The sequence below is a fragment of the Heterocephalus glaber genome, unplaced genomic scaffold (assembly GCF_053883595.1).
Source record: "Heterocephalus glaber isolate CG9 unplaced genomic scaffold, H.glaber_assembly_v1.0 deba00001504, whole genome shotgun sequence".
Classification (NCBI taxonomy): Eukaryota; Metazoa; Chordata; class Mammalia; order Rodentia; family Bathyergidae; genus Heterocephalus; species Heterocephalus glaber.
In genome coordinates, this window is record NW_028258324.1 from 18478069 (window position 1) to 18493169 (window position 15101).

Consider the following 15101-nt stretch of genomic DNA (forward strand, 5'->3'; position numbering starts at 1 on the left):
TGGAAAATCATAATAATGAAAATACTAATAGCAGCTACTGCTTACCTTAGAAACAAAGTGTACATACCGGATTTTCGTGATAGGAATATGGATCTCTTTCTGCATGATCTCATATAATTGTTTGTTTCTAGTTAAAAAAATAAGATGACTACTTTAGAGAATATTTATATCCTAATAATTCTCTATTCTGATCTCAAAAATAAAAACTATGATTTTACTTATTTAAACAACATGCAAAAGAAAATATTAAATAAGTACACAAACTAACTTAATATCATCTGGCACAGTGATGGTGAATCTTTTAGAGCTTTCACTATATAAACAGTCTGCTGTGGCATGCATGCCACAGGTTCACCACTGCTGGTCTAGCACATGCCCACCTGAACAACAAACTCAGGTCCTTGTGTTTTTGCTTTCATGTAAGATAGCATGATTTTTATTTTACAACTAAGTTTAACCTATTACCATTCTATTAAAAATTATTTAATTAGTAATGAGGATAACATAAAAGAACCATTTAATAGAAGAATTCATCAAATATAATCATTTTGTAGTCACAGAAAATTTTATTTTAAACAATATAAACATTCTTGATTCATATCTGCATTTAATAATTAATTTTCATAATCTATACTTTTCCCATAACAAAGAGATCACGGGATATATGAAGAATATTTCTAATTTTTAGTATTTGGTATAACTGAAACATTAATATGAATTCTCCCTCATGAAAAAGGTCATAAAAACTTTTGAAAATTCAAATTTTGAATCTTTTTTTTTTTCTTCCTTTTTTCCAGTACTGGGAATTGAACTCAAGAACTTGCACTTGCCAGGCAAGTGTGGTGCCGCTGAGCTACATTCCCAGCTCAAATTTTGAATCTTTTATGGTGAGAAACTGGACTTGTTTTTTTTTCAGTACTGGAGACTGAACCCAGGGCTTCTGTACTGAGCTACATCCACAGGCCTTCATTTTTTATCTTTATTTTGAGATAGGGTCTGTGTCACCACACCTGGTTTTTATTTTGTTTTGGTTTTCCTTTTTGTGCATGGTACTGAGGATTGAACCCAGGACCTCACATATACAAAGTATATGTTCTACCACTGAGCTACATCTCTAGCCTGGGATACTTAAAAAAAAAAAAAAATTCAGTTTTCAGATAACAAATCTAAGTGACACTAGTACTTTTAAATATGAAAAAATAAATAACAAAGAAATTAGCAACAAGACCAGATTATATCATATATAGTATAGATTAAACAAAGTATAAGTTAAATAATTTAATTGCAATTGAGAAGTTTTCTATTTGGTAGCAAATTAATAAAGGAAGTGGAAAAGTATGAAGAGGCAGGAGTTTGAGGCAGGGTTCCCCACCTGAATGCTATTGACTCCAATATTGCTCGTACAAGATGGTATTTACTGGTGGAAGGCTTCAAACCCATAAAGGAGGCACACGCACAGGGGTCATTTAATGGAGCCTAAAGTAAGAGACAATAAGAACACACTGTATTATTAAAGTTCTAAATTACATCTGTAGAGTCGAGGAAATATATGCAACAGAAAGCCAGCCATGTAAACACAGCCCCAACATTATGTTATCCATTAGGATGACTTTTTTTTTTCCCTTGGTACTAGGAACTAAAACCAAGGGTTGGTGCTCTACCACTGAGCTACATCCCCAGCTCTTTTCATTTTTTATTTTGATACAAGGTCTCACTAAGATGCCCGGGCTGGCTTTGAATTTGTGATCCTCCTGCCTCAGCCTCCTGAGTTGCTGGGATCACAGGTTTGTACCACTGTGCTTGGCACTAGGATAAATTTTTAACAGCAGGTAAACAAGGTTGAGTTAGGTATTGGACTTAGGTGGACCTTTTATTTAAGTTCATATCAAAAAAGGGCACTGAAATATGAAGTAAACAATTATTATTTTTTGTTGTTGTTATTTTTTTGTTTGTTTGATACTGGGGATGGAACTCGGGTCCTTGCGCTTGTGCAGCAGGCAGCAAAACCACTGAGCTAAATCCCCGGCCCGAAGTAAACAATTATTAAAAGCCAAGCTTTACAAATGTAGAAAACAAAAAGCAACCACATGAATCCTCCTCTCTCCAACTGTAAAGTTTTAGGGTTTTTTGGTTTGGTTTTGTTATTGGGGACTGAATCCAGAGCTTTCATATTGAGCTACATCTCCATCCCCTTTCCCACTCCCTTTTTTGAGACAGGTTCTCCCTAAGTCGCTAAATTGCCCAGTCTGCGCTCAAACTTGTGGTCCTCTTGCCTCAGCCTTCCAGAGTGCCCTTTTTTGTGTGTGTGAGATAAGGTCTTGCTGTGTCTTTCAGGCTGGCCTTAAACTTGTGGCAATACTCCTGCCTCAGCCTCCCGAGTGCTGGGATTACAGGCATGTACCACCATGCACTGGTTCAGAGTGCTCTTGAGAACTCCTTTACTGGGCCTTCTGAACTCTTTTTCTCTTGCAAACAAACTCCCCTGACCCTTAACCTCTTGCAAGGAGTTCCCTCCACTTACACTGTGATGCTCTCACAAACCTGGCTCTGCTCTAGACATCAGCTACTGTTGTAGCTATCTAGCAGAGGCTCCCATGCTTCCACAGCACAGAGACCAGGAAGGTCCTGTCCAGACCTCCCACATGCGCTCCACACCACTGGGATTCTAGTGTTATCCCACACTTCCCTTCCCCACACTATACCATGCGACGGCTCCCCTCCCCTCCACCACTCAGATACCCCACGCACACACAGAACTAGAGACAGCCATCCCAGGACTTGCTGGCCTTCCCCCTTTTAAGGAAACTGCTTGAATCCATAGGCCCTGTTGTCTGAAGCAGCCACATTTCAGCCCCTAGTTTATGGCTGCCATACAACAGTCTGGGAGAAGCATAACTGACTCCAGGTCTGACCAATGCTGGAAAGGACAAGGTGGTCCAATCAGATGCTCTCCCCTAGAAACCTGGACTAGGAAAGAGACTGCACCAATCGGGGAGCTGAGCAAAAAGGATATGCAAGGTGGAGGATGTTGTGTGTGATATTTCTAAGGAGTGCAGGAGCAGAGTATGAAAAAAATAACAAGCAGAAGTTATAAAGAAGAAGGGATGCAAAGCTAGTATTGCAAGGAGAAAAGCAGACCCATGGAGAGAAGGAGAAACCCAAAGCACATCCCTGAGAATCACTAAGATGGCTCAGTCCCAGCCCTCAGAGCATGAGGACAACCAGCTTCTCTCAAGGGTAACTTCATGGAGCCAGTTCCTTGCACACAGAGAACCCTCATCAGAGCAAACTCCTCACCCGCCAAGATGGGGACTTGGCTCACAGCCTCACCCATCCCACTACAGCTTTCCCACAGGAATCAGTGTCGAAGGAGAAGCATGAGCACCGATTCCTTCCTCAATGTCCACTGCCTCACCCGCCAAACCACAAGCCTCACTACAGCACAGCCATAGTGGCTGCTTTCCCCGTGCCACACAGGGTGCGGCCTACCCTTCTGTTCTCCCCTGAAGAGGCTGTCCCAGACTTTCCAGTGAGCCGACTTCTTTGACATATTCAAGAACTTCTCAGACTGCGTATGTAGCTCAGTGGTAGAGCGCTTGCCTAGTGAATGTGATGCCCTGGGTTTAGTTCTCAGCATTCCCCACCCCCCAATCCTAATAGTTTATGAGAGGTCAACATCTTTGCCCCCTCCTATTACCCTAGTCTGTAACAATGTTATAACACAAAGGGCAGTATCAGATATGTGAACCTCCTTCTTTCCACCCCATTTCTCATTTTCTCTCATTGACATGATCTGCCACCTGTTTCCCCATTAGCTTGGTATCGATGCACTACTGTTCGAATTAACTTTCAGTTTCTAAGAGCTTTTTCTTAAACCAAGTGTGGTGATACGTGCCTATGATCCCAGTTACCCAGAGGATCACAAGTTCAAGACCAGCCATGTTTGACAGTTCAAAACCCTATCTCAGGGCTGGGGATTTAGCTCAATGGTTACACCACCTGCCTCGAAAGTGCAAGGATCCGAGTTTGATCCTCGGTACCAAAAAAAAAAAAAAGAATGTAGACTTTTGGGCCAGGGATTTAGCTCAGTGGTTCCATCACCTGCCTCATAAGCACAAGGACCCTAATTCGATCCCCAGTACCAAAAAAAAAAAAAGTACAAAACCCTATCTCAAAAAAAGAGGGGGAGGTGAGAATGGAGCTTAGCACTACAGCACTTGCCTAACACACGTGAGGCCCTGGGTTCAATTCCTGGTACTGGGGGAAAAAAAAGTGCTTCATTTTATGCTAGAAATCATGGTAGGACAGGGACATTTTATCACAATGAAATTAAAAATCCTATCTGTAACACTTGTCTAAATCTTTTGGGTTTTTTAAAATCATATACTTTATATCACTTTTACAGGCATGTGAGGTGATGGAGAAGTCAGAGTTGTCAAGACAAAGTCACTGCTAAGTCCCCCAGCACATTTTTCAGAAAGGAAATAATAAGTAGTAACCTAATGAAACCCTACCTTTGCAGACGACAATTACTCATTTAACCTTTCTCCTGAAAACTCAATTCAATACTTTTCACTTTTCTGTCCTGTCAAAGAGGATGTGATCTCTATCTATACTTCATAAACTTTCAGTCCTTCTGGATAAAGCATAGAAGGAAAATATACAGATACTGAAATAGTATCTTAAATTTGCTTTTTTGGGGGTACTGGGGATCGAACTTGGGTCCTTGCATTTGCAGGGCAGGTGGCAGAACCACTGAGCTAAATCCCCAGCCCCTTAAATTTGCTTTTGAAAATATAGTATATTTAAATATTTAATATTTAAATATTTAAAGCACCATGACTTAATTTTTTTCTTCCACCAGCTTCTATATTATATTACCAAGCCTTTAAATTTTGGACATTATCTGATTGAGAATGACATGGATTCTAAAAAGAGAAAACTTGGGCCGGGGATTTAGCTCAGTGGTGCCATGCCTGCCTCACAAGCACAAGGGTCCTGAGTTTGATCCGTGGGGGTGGTGGGGGTGGTGGTGGTAAATAAATAAAAAGAGAAAACTTTATTTTTAAAGGGAAAAAGTATTTAGAGGAGGCTTAAAAGGACTAGTATGAGTTTTCCCCAAAAGTAATTTTGTTTATAATGCTTCAAAAGATTTTTGGGGTTTTTTTTGGTACCAGGGATCGAACTTGGGACCTTGCGCTTGCGAGGCAGGCGGCAGAACCACTGAGCTAAATCCCCAGCCCTCAAAAGGTTTTTAAAAGTCTCTGTAGCAATATTCTAAAATTAAAGGCAGTATCACAGTTCGCTCAATTAAATACAAAGTTAAAGGCAAAGTAACCCAACACTCTACCATAAAAATTAACAAGAAGAAATGCTGATTTGTTTTGTTTTGAGACAGGATATTACTATATAGCTCAGGCTGGTCTTGAACTCTCTATGTAGCCCAGGCTGGACTTGATCTCACAGCAATCCTCCTGCCTCAGTCTTCCAAGGGTTGGGATTATGGGCATGCACCACTACACCTAGCAGAAATGTTGATTTTTTTTTTTTTGGTACCGGGGATCGAACTTGGGTCCTTGTGCTTGCGCTTGCACAGCAGGTGGCGAATCCACTAAGCTAAATCGCCGGCTATGTTGATTTTTTTTAAAAGTTGATTTTTTAAAAAAGTTAGTGAACTTGGAAAGACATAACATATGTACATACCTATATATGTATATATGTGTATGTGTGTATATAATTCATATATAATCTATATATTTAGAGATCTAGAGGTAGATCTATAGATATAGATACAAAATTATGTGTGTGTAGTAGTGTGGGAGTGTGTATACCTTGATATTATTTTTCTAATTCTTAATGGTACACTGTAAGTAAAGAATGCCAATTTACTGATATATTTTCCCCCATTGGGGAATGGCTATTTTTAGTCATACTATAGTAATCCCAGGTGTTATGCAGAAGTTCTTGACAACCCTGCCAACTGTGAGGTTCCACAGAAATAGTTCTAAGCAGCAGCCAGCTGAATTCTGTAAGCACAAGCCAAGCCAGCAGAAGCACAAGTAAGGAACATTCTGTTCTTATGAAATTCATGCTAGGTCAGCACAACTTTTTTTTCTGTACCAGGGATCGAACTCGGGACCTTGTGCTTGCGAGGCAGGTGGCGGAACCAGTGAGCTATCCCCGGCCCAGGTCAGCACAACTTCTCAACCTAGGATGCACCTTTCATCTTAATTCTGTTCTGCGCCTCTCAAATTTTCAAGTGACAGCATGGTAGATATATAATTCTGTGTGTGGTAGGAGGAGAATGCCATTAACTTTTAGAAGAATACCTGTAATCCGCTAAAAGATGGAACAAAATAAACTCCTTCAGAATCTTCAAGACTTGTGGCCATTTTTTCAGTCTCAGCAGCATCTGTGAAAAGATCTGCAAAAACAAATACACAAACAACAACAAAACCCTAAAACAAAACGAAGGGGTGGGGAGGGAAAAACAGAATTATGTTATACAACTAGTATTTACCTACATCCCCATGCATTTTATATATATTATATGCATATATATCATGTAATGTAAAAGGTCACACATATGAAAAAGTCAACACGGAGCCCATTTGTCCCACCCTCTGCTCTCTCACACTACACAGGTAACAATGAACCCACAGAGGGACAAGATGGCCCCTTTAGAAAGCTCTGTATGGAACAGGGCTCACTTTTTATTTTATTTTATTTTTTAAAGATATTTTGGCTGCTTAAAGAATCAAAATTTTGTTTTGTTTTGTTTTTGAGACAGGGTCTCACTATGTAGCCCAGGCTGGCCTTAAACTTGTGGCCATCCTCCTGCCTTAGCCTCCTTCCTGAGTGCTGAGATTACAGGCAAATAACACCACCATGCCTGGCAAAAAGCAATTTTATGGGTGTATTTGTAGTATCCCAAGATTATTCTCCTGGGGCTGGGGTGTAGTTCAATGGTAGACTGTGTGCTTAGCATGCAATGCAGAGGCCCTGTGTTCAATATCCAGCACACACAAAAAAATCAACAACAAAATAACTGTCAAATACCCTAGTTTTCTGATAAAAGGATCATGTACCTGTCATATCCAAGAGAATTAACCAAAAAACTACTTCACTTAATGAGTTTGGTAAGGGGCTGGTTACAGATATACTAAAAATAAGCAAACAAAAACATCAAGACTTAATTCATTTAGTAAACATTTTACTGAAGTATATCACATACATACAGAAAAATGTATAAGTAGCCGGGTGTGGTGGCACACACCTGTAATTCTAGCACTTGGGAGGCTGAGACAGGAGGATCACCATGAGTTCGAGGCCAGCCTGGGCTACACAGCAATACCCTATCTCAAAACAAAAAGAAGAAAGAAAAGAAATACACAAGTGCTAAGTGTAAGCTGGATAAAATTTCTTTTATACTTTTTCCAGAGCTAGGGATCAAATCCAGTGTCTTATGCATGCTAGGCAAGTGCACTAACTCTGATAAACCCCTCCAGCCCCTGCATAAATTTTCAATGTGAACAGAACCAGGTAACCCACATCTAGATGAAGACAGAAACTTGCCTTATTCAGTATCATCCTTGTGAGGCTCATTCACTGTCACATGTAGTTGTACTATGCTCATTCTCACCACTATATGCCATTCCATTATGCGACTATACACAATTTATAAATCTATTCCACAGCTGATGTGCATTTGGGGAGGTTCCAGTGTTTGCCTGATATCAATAGGGCACACATTTGTGTACCCTTTTTTGGCAGTCCTTTTGAACCCAGGCCTTGCACAATGCTGGGTGAGTGCTCTACCACAGCCGATGTGCATGGTTTTTGGTGGACGTACATATTCATTTCTGTTTATTAATACCAAGAAATGAAATAGCTGGTTTAGGATCTTCACATTTAGCACTAGTTTTAGCAGATACTGCCAAACAGTTTCTAAAGTGGTTGTAACAATTTAAGACTCTCACCAGTAACATGAGAGTTCAGTTACCTTATATTCTTGCCAATGACTGATATTTTCTGTGTTTTTCATTTTAGCTATTTTTGGGGTACTGCACGGTGGTTTTGCACTTCCTTGTTGTCTAATGAGATTGAGTATCTTTTCACTGGCTATTTGGATAACCTTGTTTGTGAAATGACTTTCTGGAATGAGCAGGGATATAAATACAATGAGAAAAACTCAGGAATCATAATAAATATTGCTGAAGGAGGAAGTGGTGGAGCACACCTGTAATTTCAACACTCAGGAGGCTGAGACAGGAGAATTGCTATGAGTTCGAGACCAGCCTGGAATACTAGAGAGACCTTGTCTCAAAAAACCAAAACAAAACTATAATAAATATTGGCATCTTTATACAGCCTAATTAAGTTGTTGGCTATATATGAGATGTTACACTAATAATGAACACTTGGTTAAAGAAACACATTTAAGGGCCAGGGATTTAGTGTAGTGGCACCACGCCTGCCTCGTAAGCACGAGGTCCTGAGTTTGATCCCCAGTACAGGGGACACACATACACACATTTAAGAAATATCTACCTTAAAACTCAAGCTAATAAAGATCATTAATAAAAGGAGGGTAAGGGCCAGGGATTTAGCTCAGTGGTTCCGGCGCCTGCCACCCAAGTGCAAGGTCCCGAGTTTGATCCCCAGTACCAAAAAAATAAATAAAATAAAAAAGAAAAAAACAAAGGAGGGGAAGAAAGGCCGAAAGGAAGGGGGAATAGGAAAAAAAGAAGCAAGATATATCATATACAGGTAAATTCCCTATGATGAATGTTAACATTATGTATATCTAAAATGTACCAATGAAGGTTTTGCTTCAAAAAAAAATCATTAATAATACCTACAAATTTTACTCAGTGTGATGTTTGGTCAAAATGTCCAGACAACACATCAAAAACTTGGCACTTCAAAATCTTTGGTACTTCAAAAACTAATGTTGAAAATTTACTTTCAAAATCTATACTTTTTGCTGAGCATGGTGGTGCACGCCTGTAATCCCAGCACTTGGGAGGCTCAAACAGGAGGATCACTGCTGCAAGATCAAGGCCAGCCTGGGCTACACAGTGAGTTCAAGGCCAGCCTGAGCTGCACAGTGAGACCCTGTCTCCAAAAAATAAAAATAAAAATAAAAATCATGTCCAGGAAAGGGAGGTGAATGGGGGAAAAAATAAGAATCAAGATATACTATGTGCAGGTACAAATTCCCTATGATAAATGTGATTATTATGTATATCGAAAGTGTGCTGGGCCAGGGATTTTGCTCAGTGGTGCCACACCTGCCTGGCAAGTGCAAGGTCCTGTGTTCGATCCCTGATACAGGGAAAAAAAAGTGTGCCAATAAAATTAATTTTAAAAAATAAACAAGTAAAATAAAAAACCATGCCTAAATGTCTAACTTTTAAAATCAAGACAAGATGTGGAAAGCATACTAGACAGCTGGTTTGAGGAAAGTTTTTGGTGACAAAGAAACAGAAAAAAGGAAGATGTAGCTTTCTTGCATTCTTTACTGTCTTTTTCCATCCCTTGGTTGAAGATTTTCTCTAAGTAGGGCAGGAGATTTAGCTCAGTGACACTATGCCTGCCTCGAAAGCACAAGGTCCTAAGTCCAATCCCGGGGACCAAAAAAAAAAAGAAAGAAAAGAAAGATTTTCTCTAAGTAATCCTCTACTTGAACTCTTCTCCAGTGGTCCTACTGATGAAAGCTACTGGTAAGTACACCCCACTCTGTGCCTCCCACTGACTACAACTGAGACTTCTACATACAATTCAGGGGAAAGCTAATGGAGGACTCTGAAAAATGAGCTGGCAGGCAGGCAAGACATTAAGTGCCGCCAAACTGGAGGTCACTTCCTATTTTATTTTCTGTGGTATCTCCTGGCCTAGACTCAGAAACAACCTGAAATCCAAAACCAGACTTACACTGGACATTAAGCAGAAAGCTGCAAGAGAACCCCATTCCTTGTAGTCTGAGGAGCAGGTGACAAGGGTTTCTACAGAACTGAGTAAGGAAATCCCCATGTTTTCTTTCTAGATTTTTTCATTCTCCCAGGCCTGAGTTTCCAGGCAATCCCAAGGTAGCAGCAACGGCAGCTCAGCAGCACAGATACTCAGAACTGTATGCCAGGAGCACTGTGGTGAATGCCTGCAATCCCAGCTACCCAGGAGGCTGACGCAGGAGGATTATGAGTTCAAGGCCAGCCTAGGCAACACACCAAGAATATGTATCCAAAAAAAAAAAAAAAGTACAAAGCGAATCTGTACTTGCTTCTCTTCCCTCTTCCCTTGGTGTCTCCTGCCCCAGGCTCCAAGCAATCTTCTCTGTGGCTGACAACAGACAGGGTAGCAGAGGCAACCAAAATTTGAGATAAGAGCATTGAGGATACTGCTGTTGCTTTCCACCTTCCTTCCTTCCTTCTCCACCCTCTCTTCTCTCAACCCTCTGGCTGCTCAGGTGAAGAGGTAAAAGTAGTAAGAGGAAGTGTTCAGTACAGGAGGGAGATAAAAACCCACCTCTTGGTCAAAACACCAGGTGGGCCCTCACGGTGAGAATGTACCAGGGAGATTACAGGGAGAAAGGCACCAAGGAAAAGTACCTCAGAAAGAACTTTATGAGTGCCTGGCCCCAGCCCTGAACAGCACAGGATTCAGATCTGTCTGTAAACAACAAACCAAGGCGCTGAGAATTGATCTCTGGGCAGGGGCCAGTGGCTGCCAGGTCTGGCCACTAGGTGGCACAAATGAGTGAAAGATAGCTTTGAAAACTATACAGACATGGGAACTATAGGCCAAAAATAGAAACTTCCCACAGTGGACAAAAGATAAAAATCTGTAGATCCAAGCATCATCTTGGACTGGGGACGTAGCTCAGTGGTAAAGTGTTTGCCTAGCCCCACCACTACTACCAAAAAAAGGATCTCATGCTATGGCAGAGTAGGGTGATTATATATAATGATCACGAATTATATATTTCAAAAAGCTACAAGGAAAGGATTTTAAAAGTTCTTACCATAAAGAAATGATAAATAGTCAAGGAAATAGGTCTGTTAAACCTAATTTAACCATTACACAATGTACACATATTGAAATATCTCATGGCACCACACTAACATATATGCTTTTTAATGCCCCTTTTTTTGGACAATGCTGGGATTCAACCCAAAGCCCTACACACACTAACTAAACACTATACCACTAAACTATATCCCAACCCTTATGTTTTTATGTGTCAGTTAAAAATAGAAAAATCTAAACAAAAGAGAATTTCAGTAAATCCCAAATGGTATAAATATAAAACAACTTATGCTCAGACACATCATAACAAAACTGAAAGCCAAAAACTAAAGACAAAGAAAAAAGAATCTTAAAAGCAGCCAGACTACATAGTGAGAGACAAATATTCAAATGACTATAGACTACAGATTTCTCATCAGAAGCTATGAAGCCAAAAGGCAGGAGAACATCTTTTAAATAATGAAAGAAAAAGAATTGTCAACACAGAATTCTACATCCTGCAAAAATAAACTTCAAGATGAAGACTAAATAAATCATAATCTCTAATGAAGGAGAATTAAGAAAGTGTTGCCAAAAGACACGCCATTAAAAAACGCTAAAGGTTCCAGCACCTGCCTCACAAGCACAAGGTCCTGAGTTCGATCCCCTGTACCCAAAAAAAAAAAAAAATTGCTAAAGGATTTTCATACAAAAACAAAACCCCAGGGCCCAAGATTTAGCTCAGTGGTGTCGCCGCCTGTCCCACAAGTGCAAGGACCCAAGTTCCATCTCCAGTACCAAAAAACCAAAAAAACATAATCCCTTGACCTAAACTTTTATATAAAAATTAAACCTTTATACAAAATTAATATAGATCACACATCTAAATGTAAGACATAAACTGAAATTCTTAGAAGATAACATGAAAGAAAATTGTGTAACTGATTTGACAGTTTAGATATGATACTCAAAGCACAATGTTTAAAACAATAATTGGTATTTTAAATTTTACCAAAGTTAGGAACTTTTGCTCTGAAAAACACAGTTAAAAAAGGGAAAATATGGGCAGAGGATTTATAGTTCAGTGGTTCTGCCACCTGCCTCACAAGCGCAAGGACCTGAGTTCGATCTCTGGTACCAAAAAAAAGAGGAAAATATAAGCAACAATTTGGGAGATTTTAACATATGCAAAATATATATTCTACAGAGTTATGTTCAGAAGAAAAAGAGAACTCTCAAAATTCACCTGTAAGAACATAACCCAATAAAAAATACAGAAAAATTTGAACATATATTTTACCAAAGACATACAGGTCGATAAACAAGAATGCAAAACAACATCGGACATTAGCCACTAGGGAAATACAAACTCAAAACACAATGAGACAATATTACACATCTATTAGAATGGCTACAATTTTTAAAAAGAAGAAAAAAAGACAATAGTGAGAACCAGAGCAACTACTGGTCAGAACACAAATGGAAGAGCCACTGTGGAAAAGTTTGATAGTTTTTTTTTTGTTCTGTTTTACAAAGATGGTGTGTGTGTGTATTTACATGACCTACAATCCCACCCTTAGGTATTCACTTTGTTTTTTTTGGTACCGGGGATCAAACTCAGGATCTTGCGCTTGCAAGAGGTATTCACTTTTTTTTGTTGTTTTGGTACCAGGGATCAAACTCGGGTCCTTGTGCTCACACAGCAGGCAGCGAAACCACTGAGCTAAATCCCCTGCCCTTAGGTATTCACTTTTGAATGAACAAGCTGTAAAATACCCATATAACCGAAAATTGCTGAGCAATAAAACGGAATAAACTATTGATAATATAGAAAAAACAAGGGTGAATCTCTCAAAGGTATTACACTGAGTAAAGGAAATCAGCCTCAAGTGGTTATATACTCTACAACCCCAATGTTATGATATTGTAAAAGGCCAAAGTCTAGGGAAAGAATGAATTAGCTGCCGCCAGGGATTAGGATGACGCAGAGGTCAATTACAGAAGAGTAAGAGCACGAGGTGATTTGGGGGAAGGTAGGTGATGAAAGTGTTTCATATCTTCATTGTGGTAATGGTTACAACAGTCTACACAGCTTGAAAACTAGTGGAACTATACATAAAAACAAAACAAAACAAAAACCCAAGGTATGGATAGCTGTCAGAAAACAGTCTAATACATTTATAGGAGGAATGCAAAATGGTATAATTCCTACAGAGAAGAATTTGGCAATATCTAACAAAACAACTATGCATCTTCTTTGACAAATCCCATTTCTGGGTATGTATTTTTTTTTTCTTTTTTTTTTAGTTTTTTTGAGACAGGGCCTCACTCTGTAATTCAGGCTGGCCTTGAACTCACTATGCAGGCCAGGCTGGCCTCCTAGTGGCAATCCTCCTACCTCAGTCTTCCAAGTGCTGGGATTACAGGCTTGTGCCACCATGCCCGGCTCTGGATATTTATTCTTATAATAAACCCCTGGGCTGGGGATGTAGCTCAGTGGTAGAACACATGCCTAGCATGCATAAAAGCCCTGAATTTGATCCCCTGCACTGCAAAAAGAAAAGAAATAAAAAGAAAAACCTCCAACAATATGAAAATATATATAAAAAAATAAAATACATATGCATTGTAGCATCATTTGTATTTTCAAAAAATTGGAAACTATTTAAATGCCCAAATATAGGATATTGGCTGGCTATTACACACACATAATAGAGTATTATATAAATGTGTGAAAAGAATGAAGACAACTTCTATTAACTAATGTGAAGCAACTCCCAGAATGCAATATAAGTGAAAAATATCAAAGTATAAAAGAACATTCATGGCATATTAGTTTTGTGTAAGAAAGAAGGGAAAATAAGAAAATATACATATATGTTCCTGTTTTTACAAAAAGAAATAGGCAAGACAAAAAACAAAGTGGTTATCTACAAAAGGTAGAGAGACAGAAGGAAGAGGGGAAGGAGTCAGCTTCTCTGAGTACATCTTCTTTTATGATTTTGGGTTTGGGAATCATGTTAATGTTCCATGTTTAAAAAGTAAAACAGGGCTGGGGATTTAGCTCAGTGGCATTGCGCCTGCCTTGCAAGCACAAGGTCCTGAGTTTGATCCCAGTACCAAAAACAAAAACAAAAAGTAAAATAATAAGTTTTAAAGAGTGGGTGGGAGAGTGAAATAAAATTGAATACAATAGCAGGAAATAATGAACTCAATTCTATTCCAAATCAACAAAATTAATGAAGGGAGGGAAAATGAATTTATCCAAGCAAAATTTTAATACTATAAATTGACCCCATATCCTTGATACAAAGTCTTGAGAGCCCAAGGCTTTATTCATGTTTGTATTCCACACCAGGCCATACTTACTTCATCACCCTAGCAGGAGACAGAGAGGAAGGCATGACCTTGAACTCAGGGCACCAACTTCTTTGAGCCCACTCACTGTACATGACATGGATCCAGCCACCATCACTCAGGATTCACTCCTGCTCCAGAGGACGCCAGCCTCACCTTGTCTCAGGAGGGAGACTTCATCTCTCTTGGGAAGGCAGCCAGAGAGAAGGAACCAGTTTTCTTTATTCCAAGTAAATAAGAGTTCTGATTAATTTTTTCCCCCTCGGTACTGGGGATTAAACGTAGGACCTTGTGCTTGTGAGGCAGGCGAGGTGGCACTGAGCTAATTTTAAGTGTGTTCTTATGAAGAAGTCTTATGAGGATTTCTTGAGGCAGGCAGATGTAACATGTGGCAATTAAAAATCATACTGTGAAGAAAAAGATGTCCCCTGACCCTTGTTACTGGAGGACAGCAGAGAGGTGAGCTGCCTCAATTGTAGAAGAGACATAGGGCATCCTTCTAGGCCCTCAAATAGATCATGATCCTCCCTGCTCAGGCTGTCCATACTGGTCCGCTCTACTTGGACTACTCTTTGACCAGATCCCTTCCCCACCTGGCAACCCCTCACTTTCTTCACAGTCCAGCTGAAACACTTCTTCATGAAAGCCTTCACGTGTGCACAGACACACATGTGCGCAGATGTGCACAGACACACACACACATGTGCACAGACACACACACAAAGATGGGTTCTGTC

The 15101-nt window shown here is 39.7% G+C and overlaps 1 protein-coding gene across 9 annotated transcripts in view; it reads right to left on the minus strand.

Annotated features, from left to right (window-relative positions):
* Gk5 (glycerol kinase 5) overlaps positions 1–15101 on the minus strand; it is a 92421-nt gene that overhangs the window by 17369 nt on the left and 59951 nt on the right. For 4 of the 9 annotated variants that reach the window (XM_087186252.1, XM_087186250.1, XM_087186254.1 and 1 more), the window contains 4 exons: positions 7277–7359; positions 6330–6458; positions 1373–1476; positions 68–127 (listed from right to left, as the gene is read on the minus strand). In XM_087186252.1, coding sequence (XP_087042378.1) covers positions 68–127; positions 1373–1476; positions 6330–6458; positions 7277–7359 — 376 coding nt within the window. Of the gene's footprint in view, positions 1–45; positions 128–1372; positions 1477–6329; positions 6459–7276; positions 7360–15101 lie in introns of all 9 variants that reach the window. The other 5 variants (XM_004834372.3, XM_087186251.1, XM_087186255.1 and 2 more) reach the window with 3 other exon arrangements.